The 17,701-nt window shown below is 32.5% G+C and overlaps 1 protein-coding gene across 1 annotated transcript in view; it reads right to left on the bottom strand.

The window, feature by feature from the left end:
* Positions 1-1,606: 1,606 nt before the first annotated feature.
* Positions 1,607-17,701, bottom strand: part of LOC143083493 (uncharacterized) — a 36,293-nt gene continuing 20,198 nt past the window's right edge. The window contains exons 11-16 of the mRNA XM_076259752.1: positions 15,164-16,798; positions 14,124-14,240; positions 13,368-13,526; positions 12,349-12,499; positions 11,256-11,642; positions 1,607-10,226 (exon numbers count right to left, since the gene is read on the bottom strand). Coding sequence (XP_076115867.1) covers positions 5,464-10,226; positions 11,256-11,642; positions 12,349-12,499; positions 13,368-13,526; positions 14,124-14,240; positions 15,164-16,798 — 7,212 coding nt within the window. The 3' untranslated portion in view covers positions 1,607-5,463. The remainder of the gene's footprint in view (positions 10,227-11,255; positions 11,643-12,348; positions 12,500-13,367; positions 13,527-14,123; positions 14,241-15,163; positions 16,799-17,701) is intronic.

Here is a 17,701-nt window from a genome sequence, read left to right as displayed (position 1 = left end):
TTGGTTGGGGCGTAAATCCAGTAAAACGTCTTAATTGTTTAAAGTGTTATTTTCATTTTCTAAGGATACTTGTAATAAGTTTGGCATTTATTTTTTTTTTATATATATTTTCATTAAATAGAGATAAAGAAATGTCTGAATAATATTTTAGACACTGTAATAGATTACATACGTCATGTTGAAGGCCAATCTCTGATTGCAGTGTATATAAATTGCGGATCCAGAAACATCATTTTTACCGTATTACATAAATTTCTAATAAAGAATAATAAATAAACAGACGCAAAATTTATGATTTTGTAATAAAATGATAACTAATATATCATATGGATTGTTTTCATAACTTTATATAATAGGTAAGAGATGTCTGCTGATTTCCGACGTGACCTATTCCCAAAATGACTATTATACAGAGTGTGAATTTGTTGTGTAATACGAAAGAAGGACGAAAGATACCCGAGGGACAGTCAAACTCATAAATCGAAAATAAACTAACAACGCCTGGCTAAAAATGGAAGAAGACTAACAGACAAAACAATAGAACACATGACACAACATAGAAAACTAAAGAATAAGCAACACGAAACCCACCAAAAACTAGAGGTGATCTCAGCTGCTCTGGAAGGTAAGCAGATCCTGCTCCACATGTGGCAACCATCGTGTTGCTATGTTATAACAGATACGGTTAATAGTCTCATTCGGTAGGTACCATTCATGAAAGGGAAAGGGATTGTAGTTACGATGTAAGGAAAATATACGATATCATCTGTGAAACCGTTATTCCATAACGGTCAACCAACTCGTTAAGTGTCTTGGTATTTCATACATGAAACATTCATGTATTTATATTAATCTGTGTCGCACATTTTTAGCATGCTGACATGAAGCAGGAGTTTAAACTTCAGGAGGCATTTATTTAAAGATTCCTAAAGAAATATGATGAACATTTTGTAGATGCATGGTCATTATGTTACGAGTTGATAAGAATTTAATACACATGCGGTTACTTTGTCTGAATGCCTTTTTGTGTTTCTTTCTTGCATGTGATGTAGCTATGTATTTATACATCCTGTCATTGTGTTATTGTGTCATGGTAAATGTTTGTTTATATATCTGTCTTTTTTATGGTGATTAAGATAATAAATCAACGTTGACTGTTTCACTTACCCCTATTTTTGACATTTTTACATATTATGTCTGTTTGTTTTGTTCACATATCGTTGTCAATATAATGGAATTGTATATATATGACTGTCATACAAGTGACCATTGTCTACATAAGAAACTGCTGAACCAAGTCATGAATATGTCAGTTGTTGTCCATTTGATTGGTGAGCTTTTGATTTAGCCGTTTGATTAGGGAGTTTCTGTTTTGAATTTTCCTCCGAGTTTAGTATTTTTGTGATTAACTTTTTTTTGAAGAGCAAAGAATCTGGAAGAGTGCTATTTGTAATTTCGAAGAATAATGTGATTGAAATTTAGTGAGACTGACAGGCAAACAAACAGACAGAAGGTCATACGAGGTTAATCATTATAGCCAATGACAAAGGTATAACAAAATACATCACAGGTTCCCATAAGGAACATATTAATTTATAACACAAAAGATGATGATAAGATTCTATTTCAATTTCAGTTTTAAATAACATACTTTGTACAATCATTCATTTTTAACTTAACTCAGCATTCAGTATTTACATGTAAAACAATTAGAAACCTCAAAAAACATTATTCCTTATAATGTTTCCACATCATTTATACAAAACTTAAACAAAATATCAATACAGTAAAAGAAATTTGAAACAATAACATAATATTCATAACTTAAAATTGGTTTTGCAGTATGACTATTTGATAATTTTATAAAGTATGAATTATGGTTGGTTTTAGCAGGTCAATTTCAATTGTTTTAAGTGAGATAAAATCAACAGATGATTTCCAGTCGCCAATATGTGATTCATGTTTTGCACTTTCTATTAACTTTCTTTATTTTAATAGAAAATAAGAAGATGGGTATCAGTGCCAATGAGACAGCTCTCCCTTAATAGCACATACATATTCTTTAATCTTCAGATTGCCTGTTACAAACTCACTTCACTATCAAAGCTCCAAAGAGTATTCTTTCTACTTATCATATTTTTTGTTATGCCATAAAAAAAAACATTTTTAAGAAAAATTTATATTGGCTGAAGACTGCATAATGACCTCGAGGTGTTTCTTGGTCAGAAGTTGCATGCTCGACAAGAAAATGGTAACACTGAAAAAAATGTTATCAGCAACTATCATATTGCTAAGGAGCCTTTATGCCAATATATGCTTTCTTACATCATTTGAAATAGTCCAAAAGTATTATATTGTTTTGGTTGCAGTCAGTTTTGAATAAAGAATATTAACACTGAATAATGTAAAGAAATTAATTTTACTGGCAATACATTTTATATACAAAGTCACATCAATTCAGGTTTTCCAATGAACTTTTCTAATTTTTTGCAATGACAAAGAAACTAGAATAAGTCAATGTCAAATTTACAGAAGTGTTGTCTAGAGAAAGCTGTTACGTATATGTATCCTTTCAAACTTAAATGAACATAGCCTGTTCAAATATCATTCATTTCATTGGAAATGGTAAAAAATATTAAGCACTTTTATTTCATGATTTTTTCCACACAGACGAATTCAAATATAATACAGGAGAAAACACCAATTACTGAAAAGTGAGATATTTTCACTAACTTTGCCATGTTTGCAGACCAGACAAAATCATGATAATTTATTCTTACATACATTTGATATTAAGGGAGATAAGAGTTAGGTACAAGAAAAAACATGAAAACAGAACTCTAGAAAGAAATTTTAACTCAGATATTGCTAAATTGTATATCTGGGCGAAAATATAACCTATTTTACATTATTTAATTAATTACACAGCATCATGCACACTTTTTCTGATGGGAAAACTGAATATCATACATTTTTGTATTGCATCTTTTATCATTTAATTAAAAACTTTATAATTGATCATTTTAATATAACTTTCAGTGTTTTTTTGTTGAATTTTCTTATATATCGAGTAAATTAAAATCTCATATTGAAAGAATGTTTTGATTAATTACTACAAACAAAATGCAGAAATATCAATTTTCTATATAACTCGTCATAATGCAAAAATCTTTTTAAATATATATATAATCATATTTCAATAAAATTACCTACTTTTTGTGAATTTTGTGTTACTGTGGATTCATTTATTTTTGTGGGTATCAATTTTCGTGGATTGGGGAAAAGCTGCATTTTCGTGGGTATTATATTTCGTGGTTTTACTTATCCCTGTATACACATCCTATAGAAAATACATGTATGTTATTCGTTGAACATTCACATGTACCCACGAAAACCACGAAAATTGGTATGCAACGAATAATAATAAATCCACAGTATATAAGTTGAAACTCAAAACAAAAAAATAGATTCTTTTTTATTTACTCTTCATACATTTATGTACATATTAAATTCAAATATTGAATTTCAACATCAACCCAGAACAAAACAATACAAATATCATACTTGATTCAACCCATCATTAAAAAAAATATACAATTCCATTAATTTTTTTGTTCAAAACCATATATATTTTACGAGTTGTGGTTAAATACATACTAGTACTGAATATTCAGAAATTAATATGTTGTTTTTATCAGTGCAAAAAGCGTTCAGATCACCCAATGTAAAATCCTAGCATTTTATGTTAATGGAATTAATGTTGTCTGAGCATAGAAATTGAATCAGTTTAATGCTTTATTTAATTAACAATGATTTGCATTAATAACTGAACAGATTATTTAACTCATTTTCAGTATCATAAGAATCACTATTTTAAATACTTTGAAAAAGATGCATTTTCTTTTACTTTAACAGGTTAAATTATCAGTACCCAACACCTTCCTTACAATTAATTTGGCTCGTTTCAGTTTCACAAAATTTTGACAAAGTATTTACTTTGACCCTTTGACAAAAGTATAAAATTAAAAAAAAAATTGAACCAACCATTTCATCAGAAAAATTACACTGGTTATATAGCAGTTCGACAAACACTTATTTTGATCATCGAGGAGCTTTATATCCCCTTAACAACACAGTGTAATTAAAACGTTTAGCTGATTTTACAGAGTTATCTCCCTGTAGTGTTAGGTACCACCTTAACAAAAAATAAAAATAACAATTTGCATCAAACAAAGAGTACAAGCAAACAAACAATTTGAAAGCACTTAATAGTACTATGTAAATTTGATAACTTTTTACAATTAAATATCTCATTCTGCAACAAATCAAATATATTCTCATTTTCCTAACAAATGTACATGCTTTTGAAGACTTCCATGTGATAGGACTGAAGTGGCAATTTTGAATTAAAAGTGATTGCAAAAGTCTGATTAAGAAACTGGCAAATTCCCAATTTCTGTATCTTAAGGATTCTGGGTAATATTGTAAAAAGTATTATCATTGGCTAATAATATCAATAACAATTGAAATCCAACCAATGATGTGACAGCATTTTAATTTTGAATTGCAACCAATCAAATTATCAACAATCACATCAAAATAAGTCTTTTCAGCTAAAAAATATTTACAAATGACATCTATAAGAACTAGAACTTATAATAATGCCCATTCAAGGATACTACACTGAAATACTGTGAATTAATCAATTTTATGGACACCAATTTTCATTAACTGAGGAAATTTACTGTTTTCAAAGACAGTAGTCTTATATATATTTTAAAATAAGTTACATGGTTTAATCTTCCTTTAAAAAAGTTTCTAGCATGTCTAACATGTCTAAGGAGTCAATAACTTCCTGCAGTTGGTCAATTTCAATTCAATAAAAAAAACTTTTTAAATTTAAAACTGCAGTTGAAATTAAGTTCGCCAGTTACAATAAACTAAATTGCTCAGTAAATGACAAAAAAAGAAATAAAATGCACAATCTATCTCATCATTGATTACTAAAAAAAAAATAGTTGTACACAAGTTTCATTTATCAATTTCATAGGTCATAACACTTTGATCATTTCCATCAATCATACATTAATTTACAAATCTACTATTTGTGAAGTCTAAAAACCATGAAATTGGAACAAAAACATTTTCTTAATAGTCATGAAAATTGGAATCAAATAATAAAGGTTCTGTACATTCAGAAATTGGAGTGATTTTTGGGTTAATGTCAAAAATAAAACAACCGAGTAACACATTCAAAACAATGTTTCTTTACAGATAGCACTTTCTACTTGAAGCAATTACTGAAATCCCATAGTTAAATCTAGCAACTTCAACAGATGTTCAAATCTTTCATTAATAAATGCACACACTAATTTCTGAATTTACAATCCTGTCAAAATACAAAATCATAAATATACACCACTATTGCTATCATGTTAATTTACACTGAATATGTCACATGTATCAAGATGAGAATCTCTGATTGGCTAAGGATAACAAGTTAAGAGCAGCCTCTTCAGCATCCACAGTGCTATTACTGTTAGGCTTGGTCGTGTTTTTCACTGTTGCAGGATTAGTTGTGACAACATTTTGACCGTTTATATTATTATGATTATTCATATTGACAGAATTAACAATTTTTTGTGCTGCATTATTTACTTTTGATGTCTGACTGGAAATGACAGGTGAACTTTGTACAAGTGACTTTTTAATGATCTGTGAGTTGACGGACATGACAGTTGGTGACACAGTCTGGACAGCTACGATTGGTGAGTTAGCAGATGACAATGACATGATGGAAGATGACGCATTATGTGCAGTATTAACTAAAGCCTTACTGGAATGAACATTTGGTTGAGGAAATACAATTTGTGTCTGTCCACCAGTTTCTGGCATAACAACGAACCTATGAGACGGTTTTGTATTGATGGAATCATGTGACAATATTCCACCAACATTCACATTTTGTCCGGCCGTTGAATTTGTAACAAGCATGTTTTGTTTCATATTACTACTAGCAGTGCAATTTGATGTCACAAAGGTTAAATTAGAATTTAAATTACGGACAACAGATTTCAGCTGCTGTGTACCATTTCCTACTAACAACTGATTGGTCGGAATTGAATCTGCTACACTATGAACTAAACCTCCTGGTAAAATCTGAGTTTTAGAACACTGTGGTAATGAGGCTGATGACAAAGCACTATTTGTACTGGAGAGTACATTCAAATAAGCCTGCTGTGTATTGACAGTTTGCTGCCCTGGTTTTGGTGAAATCGGTACGTTTCCATGAGGTTTTGAGGCAGCAGGTGGACTTTTCGGCAAGTTGAAATTTGACATTTGTATTTTAGGTTGCGGTAATATTTTCAGTATACCATTGTCTACTGTCACAGGTACACCTTGAGCTGTCACTAACTGGCCATTTATATTATACAAAAACAATTTCTGTGGAGTTGTTGGCGACTTTGCTGGCGACTGTGCTACAGTTGTTTGCTGTCCACTTGGTTTTAAATTTGAATGTGGGACTTCTGAATTTGTAGTTAATGTCATTTTATTTCCTACTTGTGCACCTGTTCCTCCTTTCGGTAGCACATGGGAATTTGTGGCAGTATTAACAATTCCTTGCACAGATGTTTGTTGAATACTAGAGTTATTTATAGATGTATTAGGAAACTTGAAAATATTTTCCACATTTTGTCCTTTTAATACAGGAAAGTCCACACTTTTACCAAGATTTGGTGCAGATGCACGAAGATACACTTGGTCCTTTTGTTGTGCTACAGACTTTTGGATATTAGTCACCTGACCAGACAGAGAAGGCAATGGCAGTGCCTGGGACACATTATTTGCTACAGATTTTTGCACATTTTGAGAACCAAGTATGTATTGTTTCTGTGGTGATATCAGAAGCATTGGACTACCTGACTGGGTCTGTCCTGGTACTTGAATCATCACTTTATTTGGCACTGAAGTTACTGTTTTCAGTCCAGACATGGCACTTGTGATATTTGCTGGAGTAGGAGTGGAAACTGTTGGTCTTGATACAGGTATGACCAATTTACCGGCATTTCCTGTGCTTGTATTATTCAGCATTTGTCCTGGTATTTGCAAGATCCTCTTACTTTCAAACTGTTGTGTCGAAACATTGGACTGTCCAGGAACTTGAATGACAAGTTTATTTCCATTGGCTAAAGCTACATTGGAATTTTGTAATTTCGATATCTGTTGAACTGGTGTCCCTAGCACTTGAGCAGCTGCCAGTTGTTTCATAATTTCTGAACTGGATCCCTGTTGGTTCAATATCATGGGTACCTGTCTGGTTTGTGGACTTGACAGAACAGATTTTTGACCCAGAGTCATCTCTTTCACAAATGACTGCTGAATATTGTTTTTTCCAGCTAACAAGTTATTTTGACCTACTGACGATGAAACAACATTTGGTGGCCTTATTCCATCACCTTTAGAAGTAGTAGCAAAGTGGTTAACATTAGTCTTTAATACAGGACTATTTAAGTGACTCAATAAAGTGGCATTACTTCCAAATGTATTTAGCATTGGAATTTGATTTTTTGTAATGTTGAGACTTGCATCTTCGGCTCTCACAGAAGCTAATGGTAGAGAGCTAACTGAACTAGTGACACAATCAGCCTTAATTGAAGCAAGAGGCAATGACATGATAGTGCTTTTTGTTTCGTCTTTTTTCTGAGCTCCAAGTGGCAATGAAATAACAGGCCTAAGATTACAACTTTCAATATTCGTTTCGTAACTCACACTCCGCTGAATTTGAGGTGCACCAATTGTTCCCGGTTGTAAATTTAAAGAAGAACCTGTAACAGAAATCAGTGACTTAACGGATGGTGTATTAAATGATACAGATGTCAATGGTTGATTTGTGTTTAGTAGAATTTGAGATCCTTGTTGAACATTTGCTGACGGAGAAAGATACACAAAGTTTCCAGACTGAAGTTGATTGCCTGCGACAGATAATCCCATAGGCTTTTGTACAAACTGTTGAGATCCAATCTGAGGAATAATATTTGAATTAATGGCTGCAATATTCCGCAAGTCTTGCACATTTTGTAAATGTTTTAGCTCGTTCTTATCAGTTATACTAGACATGCTAGATGCACCAAAGATTAGAGAATTTGACTGCAAACTTGCTAATGATGATGCTCCAATCTGAGAAGAATTAACTAACAAAGGAGATGCAGGTTCGACACTGGTTAAAGAATTTCCGATAACATTAGAACTGACGGTTTTCTGCAAATTTTGAAAGTTTTTCAGATTTGCAGACGGTATTATAAGACCTTGTGGGGTCAAATAACCTTGAACAACATTCTGTCCGGTGGGAATATTCGTATTTGATTTAAAATTCGTCAGCATTATTTGGCCGGCACTGTTCACCTGATTCATGTTCAAAATCCCAGATTGTAATGGACTAGCCAAAGCAAGGTTAGGCTGCCCTGACTGCACTGGTGTGCCAAGAGTAATGTTTGACTGTCCAATAGCAGGAGACATAGGCTGTACATAGTTTGGTGGTGAAACCTGAATATTTATTGGTACATTGGATTTAGTTTCCACTTTTGGTGTAGTTGGAATAGGAACTTTCATACTTTGTATTGTTTTAGTAATGTTACGTCTGGGTTGAATTGACGGCATTGTTACAGGGGATGGCACTTTAATGTTAGCGGTAGGTAAAGATGTTTTTACTTCAGTCACAACAGTTTGTATGGCAGAATCTAAAGCTGCTTTGCTTGGAAGTTTTAATTTTTTTATTCCAGTTGCGGTTGATTGTACAACAATAGTTCCGTGGTTTTCTGGGGACGTTTCAGTAAACGACGGTTTTCTAGCTTCTAGTAATGTTTTCACTGTCACATTGCTTGCATACTTGCATTGTGTTCTACCAGGTGAAATCTGTAAGCCAAACATTGGAGAATTTGGGTAATCAGTCAGAACACTTCCTGGATGATTTATGGTATTCAAGTCCTTATTTGCCTGTCCTGACCCAATCACTGGACTTATAGGTGGACAAATGTCTCCAATTGAACATGAAACTGGATTTAATAAATTTAATCCAGCATCCGTTGGACTGCTTTGTATTTTATGAGACAGAACTGTCCCTTGCACTTGAACTGAAGCCAAATTGGAGTTTGTCAAAGTTGCAGGATTCTGAACTGTTGCTCCAATTGTTGATACAATAACTTGCTGTCCATGATTGCTCACAGGTGTCTGAATTCTTAAACCAGCATTTGGTTGTACAATTATATTTGAACCTTGTAGAGATATTCCTTGCAAATTTATACCTTGTAAAGCCAATGCCTGAATCTGCTGAAGGGTTAAACTTTGACCACCAATATTCATTGCAGTTTGACCTGTATTAAGGTTCAAAGTTCCCTGACTGGCCATATTCAGAGTTGGGTTCAAATTGAGTGCCACACCTTGGTTCTGTCCGGTATTCAAAACATATCCACCCTGATTGATCACATTGACCCCACCAAAATTCTGTAATCTCAGACCTTGATTAGCCACAGGTAGTGCTGTGGGATTCTGCTGTATAATCATTTTAGGTTGAGCTGTCCTTGGCACTGAAATGGGAACAGTTGGTGTTTGTTGAGTAAATGTTGTAGATTGGACAGTCTGGACACTTGACACAAGTGATTGTGGTGTAGCAGGCGTGGCATGTAAAGTTTTTGCAAAATTAGAAAATTTATTTTGTTGCACGTTTTTGGCAGAGGCAACAATAGACTGTGCATTTGTTACAGGTATGATCGTCTTCTGTTGGGAAAGTTCAGTAGCAAAAACATTTTTGGTTAACTTGTTGGCCTCGACTTGATTTTCTGTGACAACTGTTGCTCTCTTGTCAATATTTGCTGAGGTTCTGACTATTGATGCAACATTCTGTGATATAGATTGTGTTTGTTGAGAAGGACTTGTGGTTTTGGTTGCTACTGGATTTTGTAAAGTAAGTGTTGCCTTAGTTCCAGGAGCACCTCCAGGCTCTGCAGGATTGACAGCTGTTAATAAAATCATCCCCTGCTGATTATTTCCTGCCTGTATGGACAAAGCATTTGACTTAATTAACTGCTGAATGACAGCTGGAGGCAAACTGTTTATGTTAGCAGCAAAGTACTGAACTTTTCCCGGAGCCTGTGTTGTTTTTGGTGTAGACACTGGCAATTTCTGAGGAGTAGTTGCCTTCTTGATGTTTTTTGATGCAATGGATTTGTCTGGGGAAAAAAATAATAATATAAGTTTTACTTTCTGTTCAAAGATACAATTGAAATTTATGATAATAATAACAACATTTTCTACAGGTCAGATTTTAAAATGAGAAGGAAAAAGTATTGCCAAAAAACATGACATTTTTTTAAAATTATCTATGTGAAGACTATACTCATTGATCGATTTATTTTTGTAGCACTTGGCTATATCATAGGTACCAGTTATAATTTATGGAGAAAACCAGAGTACCTGCAGAGAAAATCAGACCTTTGACAGCAAAACTGGCAATTCTTGTAAATTAAGATCAGAGTAAAAACAACTTATTTGCCTTTGTGAAAGCAAAACGGGAAAATGTTCAACATTTGATTTAAATTTAACAATTCCACCTGTTTTATTTTTTGAGAAGAATATAATTAGAACTGTCATATTCCTGACTTGGTACAAGCATTTTCAAATGTAAAAAATAGTGGATCAAACCTGGTTTTATAGCGCTTAACCTCTCACTTTGTTGACAATCTCATCAAATTCCGTTAGATTTACAATGAGGGGTGAACTGAACAGACATAATAAATGAAATTGTCAAAATATGGGTACATCAGTCATCATCTTAACAATTTTAAAAGGAACAATTTAACACAACACAAAAACATCTATCTACAAAAACATTCATTGATTCGCGTGTCTGACGTCAGAAAAATTATATGTCATATATTTTTGTCGTTCGATGTTTATACAAACAATATTCTTTTTATAACAAATGTTTTTTCTAGGGTTCCTTTTTTATTCTTTAGAGTTAATCTCTTCATAGAACTAATAGTGGCATGGTACGATTCTCAATGAGATATCTATCCACCAGAGTTCAAATGAAGTGAACGCAAGCAATAAGATGCAACCATACAGCCTATGTATTGTTCAGAAACATTCTTTAAACTGAATGAATTAAGTAACTGTTGTAAATAATTTTTTTGGACATAATATGAATCTAGAATATATACATTTTATATGCATGATGTAAGTCTGACTTAAATCCTTACCTTGAGAGGTATTGTCAACAGAAGTACTGGCTAGAGGTTTTGAAGAGTCCATCCCTGGTTGTCGTAGTAACTGTTGAATTATGGGATGCGCCGTCTGCTTGTTATGTGATAACATCCTGAGACTGTTAAGTGACTGCTGATTTAACCCAGTGTAGAAAGTCTGACCGCCTGATGTGTGTAGCAGTATTTGACTAGCACCACTCGTCACCAAGGAAACCATGTTTGGTGAACTCTGATCTGATTTAATTGACACTTGTGATGAGGTGGTAGTAGGTGTGGTTTCAGTTTTGCGCTTTTTAGACAAGCCTTGATCTTCAACATTGTTTGGTATAATTCTCCTCTTTCTAATTCTGCCCCTTAGACTAATATCCCATTCTCCAGCATCTTCTGTAAAAAAAAAAAGGTCAAAAGTCAAAATAAATTTTAACTTTAAACAATCAATACAAAAGGTGGGCAAAACTTTTTTAATGTTTGGTTTTGTTTTTCTTTGTCTATTATGTTTTCATGTATCTATATGCTATATGCAATATTTAAAAAAAAAAATGTCATTTACAATGTACTGAAAAAGCAAATCCCATCTTGGTCAAAGTCAATTAAGGAAAAACCTATTTCCATAAAATTTAAAAGTTGATTTTAAAACATGGTAAGCATCATGAATTTATTCTCATGAGAAGCTTTTATTGTAATAAAGAGAATGTGAATTACAAAACTAGATGGTTTACACCTTAGTTTTAAATATGGGAAAAAGTTAAGAATTTGAACATTTTGAGATTTTGATAGAATTTTAAACTCAGATTTAATAGTCATAACAATGCTCTGTTTGAAATGATGACTATAGTTTAACACGTGTCTACGCAAATTTCTACCAAAACTTATTGTTTAAACAGGGCACCAGATAGCTTCAACTGGTTTGTGACAGTATGAAAGTGTGTGTAATTTCAGAACTTTTCAGAATTTCCATGTTGGGATAAATAGTGCTATGGTATATATAGGAACTTCTCTATAAAAAAAATGACACTTTACAAAGGGAGAAAACTGCAAATATCAAAATTTAACACTTTATAAAAGGGAGACAACTATAGTTTAAACATACCAGAATTTCTACTATCATCATTCTGTGACATCAAGAAATCTTTAGGAATACTTGGCTGTCGAGGTTTGTGTGCTGAATCTACATCCATACTTGTATCTTCTGTAGCAGAGTTTGTTGATTCTGAGTGATCAGACTCCCAACCATCATCATCCTATATAAGTAAAAGATACATGTTTTTTTTATATTTAGGTAACACATCTTGCCATAATTTTTTTAATGAATATATATCACCTGCAATAATACCCCATCCTTTTATTTTATTGGGGAATTAACCCACATCTAACATGGATTATGTAATTTTCAAATGGAAACTGATAATAATAATAATCTTGCAAAGTCACATTAGATCTCAGATTATGTAAAAAGGTTATAATATTTCAACAATTTTATATTTTTAATCTTTGCTGGAAGAAAAAGCTACTTGTTTACCCCAAAAAGTTTGGCCCGTAAATAACAAAATTCATGTTACGTATTCAGCCTACTGTGGTTTCATTTATTTTCATGGGTACTTACATGTGTCCATTGATGAAAACATATATTTTTAATAACTATTTGACTTTTTGTGGTTACTTATTTGTTCTTTTTTAAGGTGGTACCCAACACTTTCACTAAAATTAATTTGGCTCGTTTAATTTTCAAAAATTTTTGACAAAGTATTTACTTTGACCCTTTAACAAAAATATAAAAATTTCAAAAATTTTGAACCAACCATTTTATCAGAAATATTACACTGGTTATATAGTGGTTTGACAAACACCAATTTTGATCACTGAGAAGCTTAATATTCTCTTTACAAAACAACGTAATTAAAACGTTTAGCTGACTTTACAGAGTTATCTCCCTGTAGTGTTAGGTACCACCTTAAATGTAGAATTTAACAATGCATTTATAAAACAAATGCACCCTCAGAATTAATTCATTAAATTAATCAAAACATTTCTACAATGTATGTTTCAATCAGTGTTTGAAAAGTCAAAATTAAACTATCTATTAAATCTTTAATTCTGCTATGTCCATACCTTTTCATCATAACATTCATACTCTTTCTTCATTTTGAGTCTATTTTTCTTTGTGGCTTGGATGAGTTTTTGTTCCCATGGTTCTAACTCTTTTAACAGGTAGCACAATCGGTTATGCAACTGTACAACACATCTTTTCCTTGCTGGAGGCTTAACCACCTAAATATAAATTGTAAAGATTTCTAATCACCATGATCACTAAAATATATTTCTTCATTCAACATGTTCAAACATAAAGCTTTCGGTTATTTACTTTTTTTTTATTATTTTAAACTGATGCGGTATTTTTCTTCTATTAACTGATGAATGTTAAAATAAATGAAGAATGTGTTCATTGGACAAAGATGATGCCCCTGCTTGCATATAACTTTATAAAGGGACATAACTCAAGAACATTAAGTGACGGCATCCAAATTCGAAATTGATCTGAGTTGTGTGGTAATAAGCATTGTATATCAGTTTTTATAACATCTTGTTAGAGCAAACTTAAGTTGGAAAATGGAAACCAAAAATCAGCAGTTTTTCTATTTGTAAAGGGAAATAACTCTAGAATGTTAAACATGACACCGCCCAATTTTGAATTCCATCTCTTTTTTTTTTGGTAATAAGCATTGTGTACAAGTTTAAAATCATTTGACTGAGGCCAAACAAAGTTAGAGAATGGAAAACAAAGGTAAAGAAGAGCAAGGGTAACACTACTTGACTTATTGCCACCTCTACTGCAGAATCAGAGATATCTCAGACTAAAATGTATACCCTTGTTTTCTTTCCCCTGCCAACAGTATATGGTTCTGGTTCAGCAAATTTCTCCACTAGGTTCCTTAGATCTTCAACGCTCTCTGCTATCAACTCTAAAGGACCAATCTCTGGACCCTAAAATTATTCACCAAAATCAAACTTTATATTGATTAAACACATAATTATGTTCTTTTTCCATCAGGCCAAATAAAATAGTATGTGTGGTTCCAGTTACATCCAAAAAAAAAAATTAGGGTAGGTAGGTAGGGATTTTTTTTTTATTTTATGTTAATTTTTTACATTGAGTCTATGGGAGCAACATTCTGACTTTAACAGTGCTTCATGGAAAGACAAAAAAATCTTTAGGGTAGGCTATTTTTACGACTAAAAAGTAGGGTAGGTAGGGTAACTGGAACCACACATATATTTTTATTTGGCCTCATATAACACAATTCAAAATGCAACTCAAAAGAAAATGTTATTATGCTCTGTTACCATGGTTACCAATGATTACAATAGTTATGAGTGTTGATAACAAAGGTGTAGTTGTGTATGTACTGATACAAAGTTTGTTACTAATGTAAAACCAGAAATTTTTGTGGAGGATTTAATTTTGTTTATTATGTCATGTATGTACAATGTATGTAGAAAGAATATATTCACAAATTAAAACACTCACAAAAATTAAACCTACATATATAATATCACTTTCATTTATTCGAACCCACGAAATCTTAATTAGAGACAAAACCATGAAATTTTAACCCCATAAAAATTAATGTTTCTACAGTATTTTTTTCTATTGACATGTATATCTGGACTTAAGTTTTCTAGTTTTTATTTTTTAAGATTTTATTTATGAGCTTTTTATATCTCATTTTGCAGTAGGGATTTTGCTTATTTGTTGAAGTTGGTACAGTGATCCGGTAAAATTGTTAAAATCTACGTTATTTGGTTTCAGGTGGATAATTGTCTTTATATTGGAAATCATGTCACATCTTCATATTTTTATACAGTTTATGATAGACAAACATCATGTAAATGCTAAAATAACTTACAGTGACCAAATCACTTTCATCTTCCTCGTCATCTGATTCTATAACTTCCTCCTTTATTTCTTCTATTTCTCCCTTTACTTCTGCTTGATCCTTCTTTTCACCTTCAAGGTCATTTTCTCTTTTCACTCCTGCCCGGTCCTCCATTTCATCTTTAATCTCCTCCTTAACTAGGGACACCATGTTGCCCGTCTTAGTTACCCTTTGACAATTTTCAGCCTCTACCTTTTTTATTTGTAAATTTGAACATTCCTCAGTTTTCACAATATGTAATTCTGAAGAATCTGAAACTATTGACTTATCATCGAATTTGTCTGCAGTCTCTTCTTTTATTTCAATTTCAGTTACATCACAAGGTTCAGATTTGACCTCTACAGTCCTTTCATTAAATAAATTTGCTGTCTCGTTATGCTCTGGGTCAGAGTTCAAACCATCAATACTAGCATCACAAGAGGTGTTGTCCTTTAGTGTCAATAAATTACTTTTATCCCCAAACTTTTCATCTATTACCATTTTTTCCTCATCAAACTCAGTGTCTGTATCAGCACCATCACTTATTTCTTTACATGGAGTTACTTCCCTTACAATAACTTCATTTTCATCTATTTCCTTACATGGAGTTGTTTCCCTTGTTTCTTCATCCTTTTCAGATTCTTGAGAAACATTGCCTAAAATTGATTGATCAACAGAAGTTTTTGCTGCCAGTTGTTGTGGAGAATTTAAAGTTTCCTTCTTATCAGCTGGACTATCACATTTCACATTGAATGACGAATTTGTGTCACTGTCTTCAAACATTTTGTCACCCGTTTTCTCATCAAATATTCGGTTAAGTGTCATTATATCAGTCTTATTCTGAGAGGAATACTCTGAATTATTGCCATCAAAAGCACTGTCTTGGCTGTCAATTTCAGAAAAATCGTTTGAAGTGCTACTTTCCTCGTTTGTTTCTACGGGTCTTGTTGTGTAATTTTGATTACTACCCTCAAAACAACTAGTTTCTTGTTTTTGAATATCACACTCTTCAGAACTTATATTTTGTGTACTAGAAGAAATACTGTTTGGATTTTCACTATTTAACTTTCGAGTTTTTGAGATCATTTCACTGTTTGATGACGAACAAGCACCCGTTTCATCAACAGGTTTATGGCACATATCACTATCGTCATTTTCGCTCAAACCATTGAAATTTTTGGCCAAATTTAAACCATTAAAATCTGTACGACTAGTTTTTGTACCTTTCTTAAACTTACTCGTATCTAAAGAACCCGCATTGCTATTTTCTGAAAACGTACTTTCAAGGTCAAAAGAATTTTCGTTCACTAATGCAAGATCATTATTCATTCTCATTGCACCATTATATCTGATTCTTCCTGATCTAGTTCGTTTAACACTCCAAATATCGTTACTATCTAAAGAAGAAGTCTCACTAAAATTATCCCGGTCCATAATCCTGTTCCTGAGAATGTTTTTATAAGGAGTATTATTATCAACGCCACTATCGTTACAGCCTTCTGGTTCTTCAGACTCACTCTTACATGTACTTTCACTTTCACTTGCTTCCTCTTCTGTACTTTCATTTTCTTCTTCATCAGATGATGATTCTTCATTAGTTGTTACAGGTAAAACAGTTTTTGGTGTCTGTAAAAGAAATGTTTTTCAAAAGTTAAAACAGCCAAACTGAAGATCAGATCGAAATTTATAAATTTATGATATATATATGTATAATACCTTAACATAAAAAAAGGTCTGTTTTGATCACTTGAAGGCAAAGCTCTTCATGTGTATTTAATGTTTACAAACAGCCTAAAAAACACTGTTTAAACTTTGTTATCAAATGAAAACTCAACAAATAACAAACAAAAACAGTAAGGATTCTGCAGAATCTAGTGTCTTGCTTACTTTTGCTCTTGTCACATGACGACGGAATGTTGGAGTGCTATGTCTCTCTTTTGTGACAAAAATTGCCAGTTTGACAAAACTTATGATTACTGAAACTTATGATTACTGAGTCTGTGGATTTATTTGTTTTTGTGGATATTTTTGTGAACATATGTTTTTATGATTTTTCCAAAGTCTGCATTTAAGACTATAAAACAATAGTACTCCAATTAAACGTTTAAATGCATGGCACACCTTTACTCATGAAATTCTGGAAAATTAGTATCCAATGAATTAAAAGAAATCCACTGTAACTTTAAACTATACATTGCTGTTGCCTTTTTTGACATGTGTTTTTTTGGAATCTGGTGATTGTCGAGAAAACTGTGAAAATATTGATCAATAGAGATACTTATAACTAGAAATAGAAATTTGCTTTTATTCTTTCAGTGCTGACCAAAAGCCAAAATAACAATACTTCTAGTTTTGTACACAGGGGGTCTCAACATGGGATTTTGGGTACAGTTGTGCAGCAGGGATTTAAAAAAAAACACCACCCATTCATGTATTGGATAATTGTGAAATCCCTATCTATACATTTCACAGCGAAATATTATTCCATTCAATACAACAATTGGTCAATAACTAACTACATGTACTGAT

This window comes from Mytilus galloprovincialis, chromosome 7 (genome assembly GCF_965363235.1).
Source record: "Mytilus galloprovincialis chromosome 7, xbMytGall1.hap1.1, whole genome shotgun sequence".
NCBI lineage: Eukaryota > Metazoa > Mollusca > Bivalvia > Mytilida > Mytilidae > Mytilus > Mytilus galloprovincialis.
Note: the sequence above shows the minus strand (reverse complement) of the source record. Positions and strands in the feature narration are given on the sequence as shown.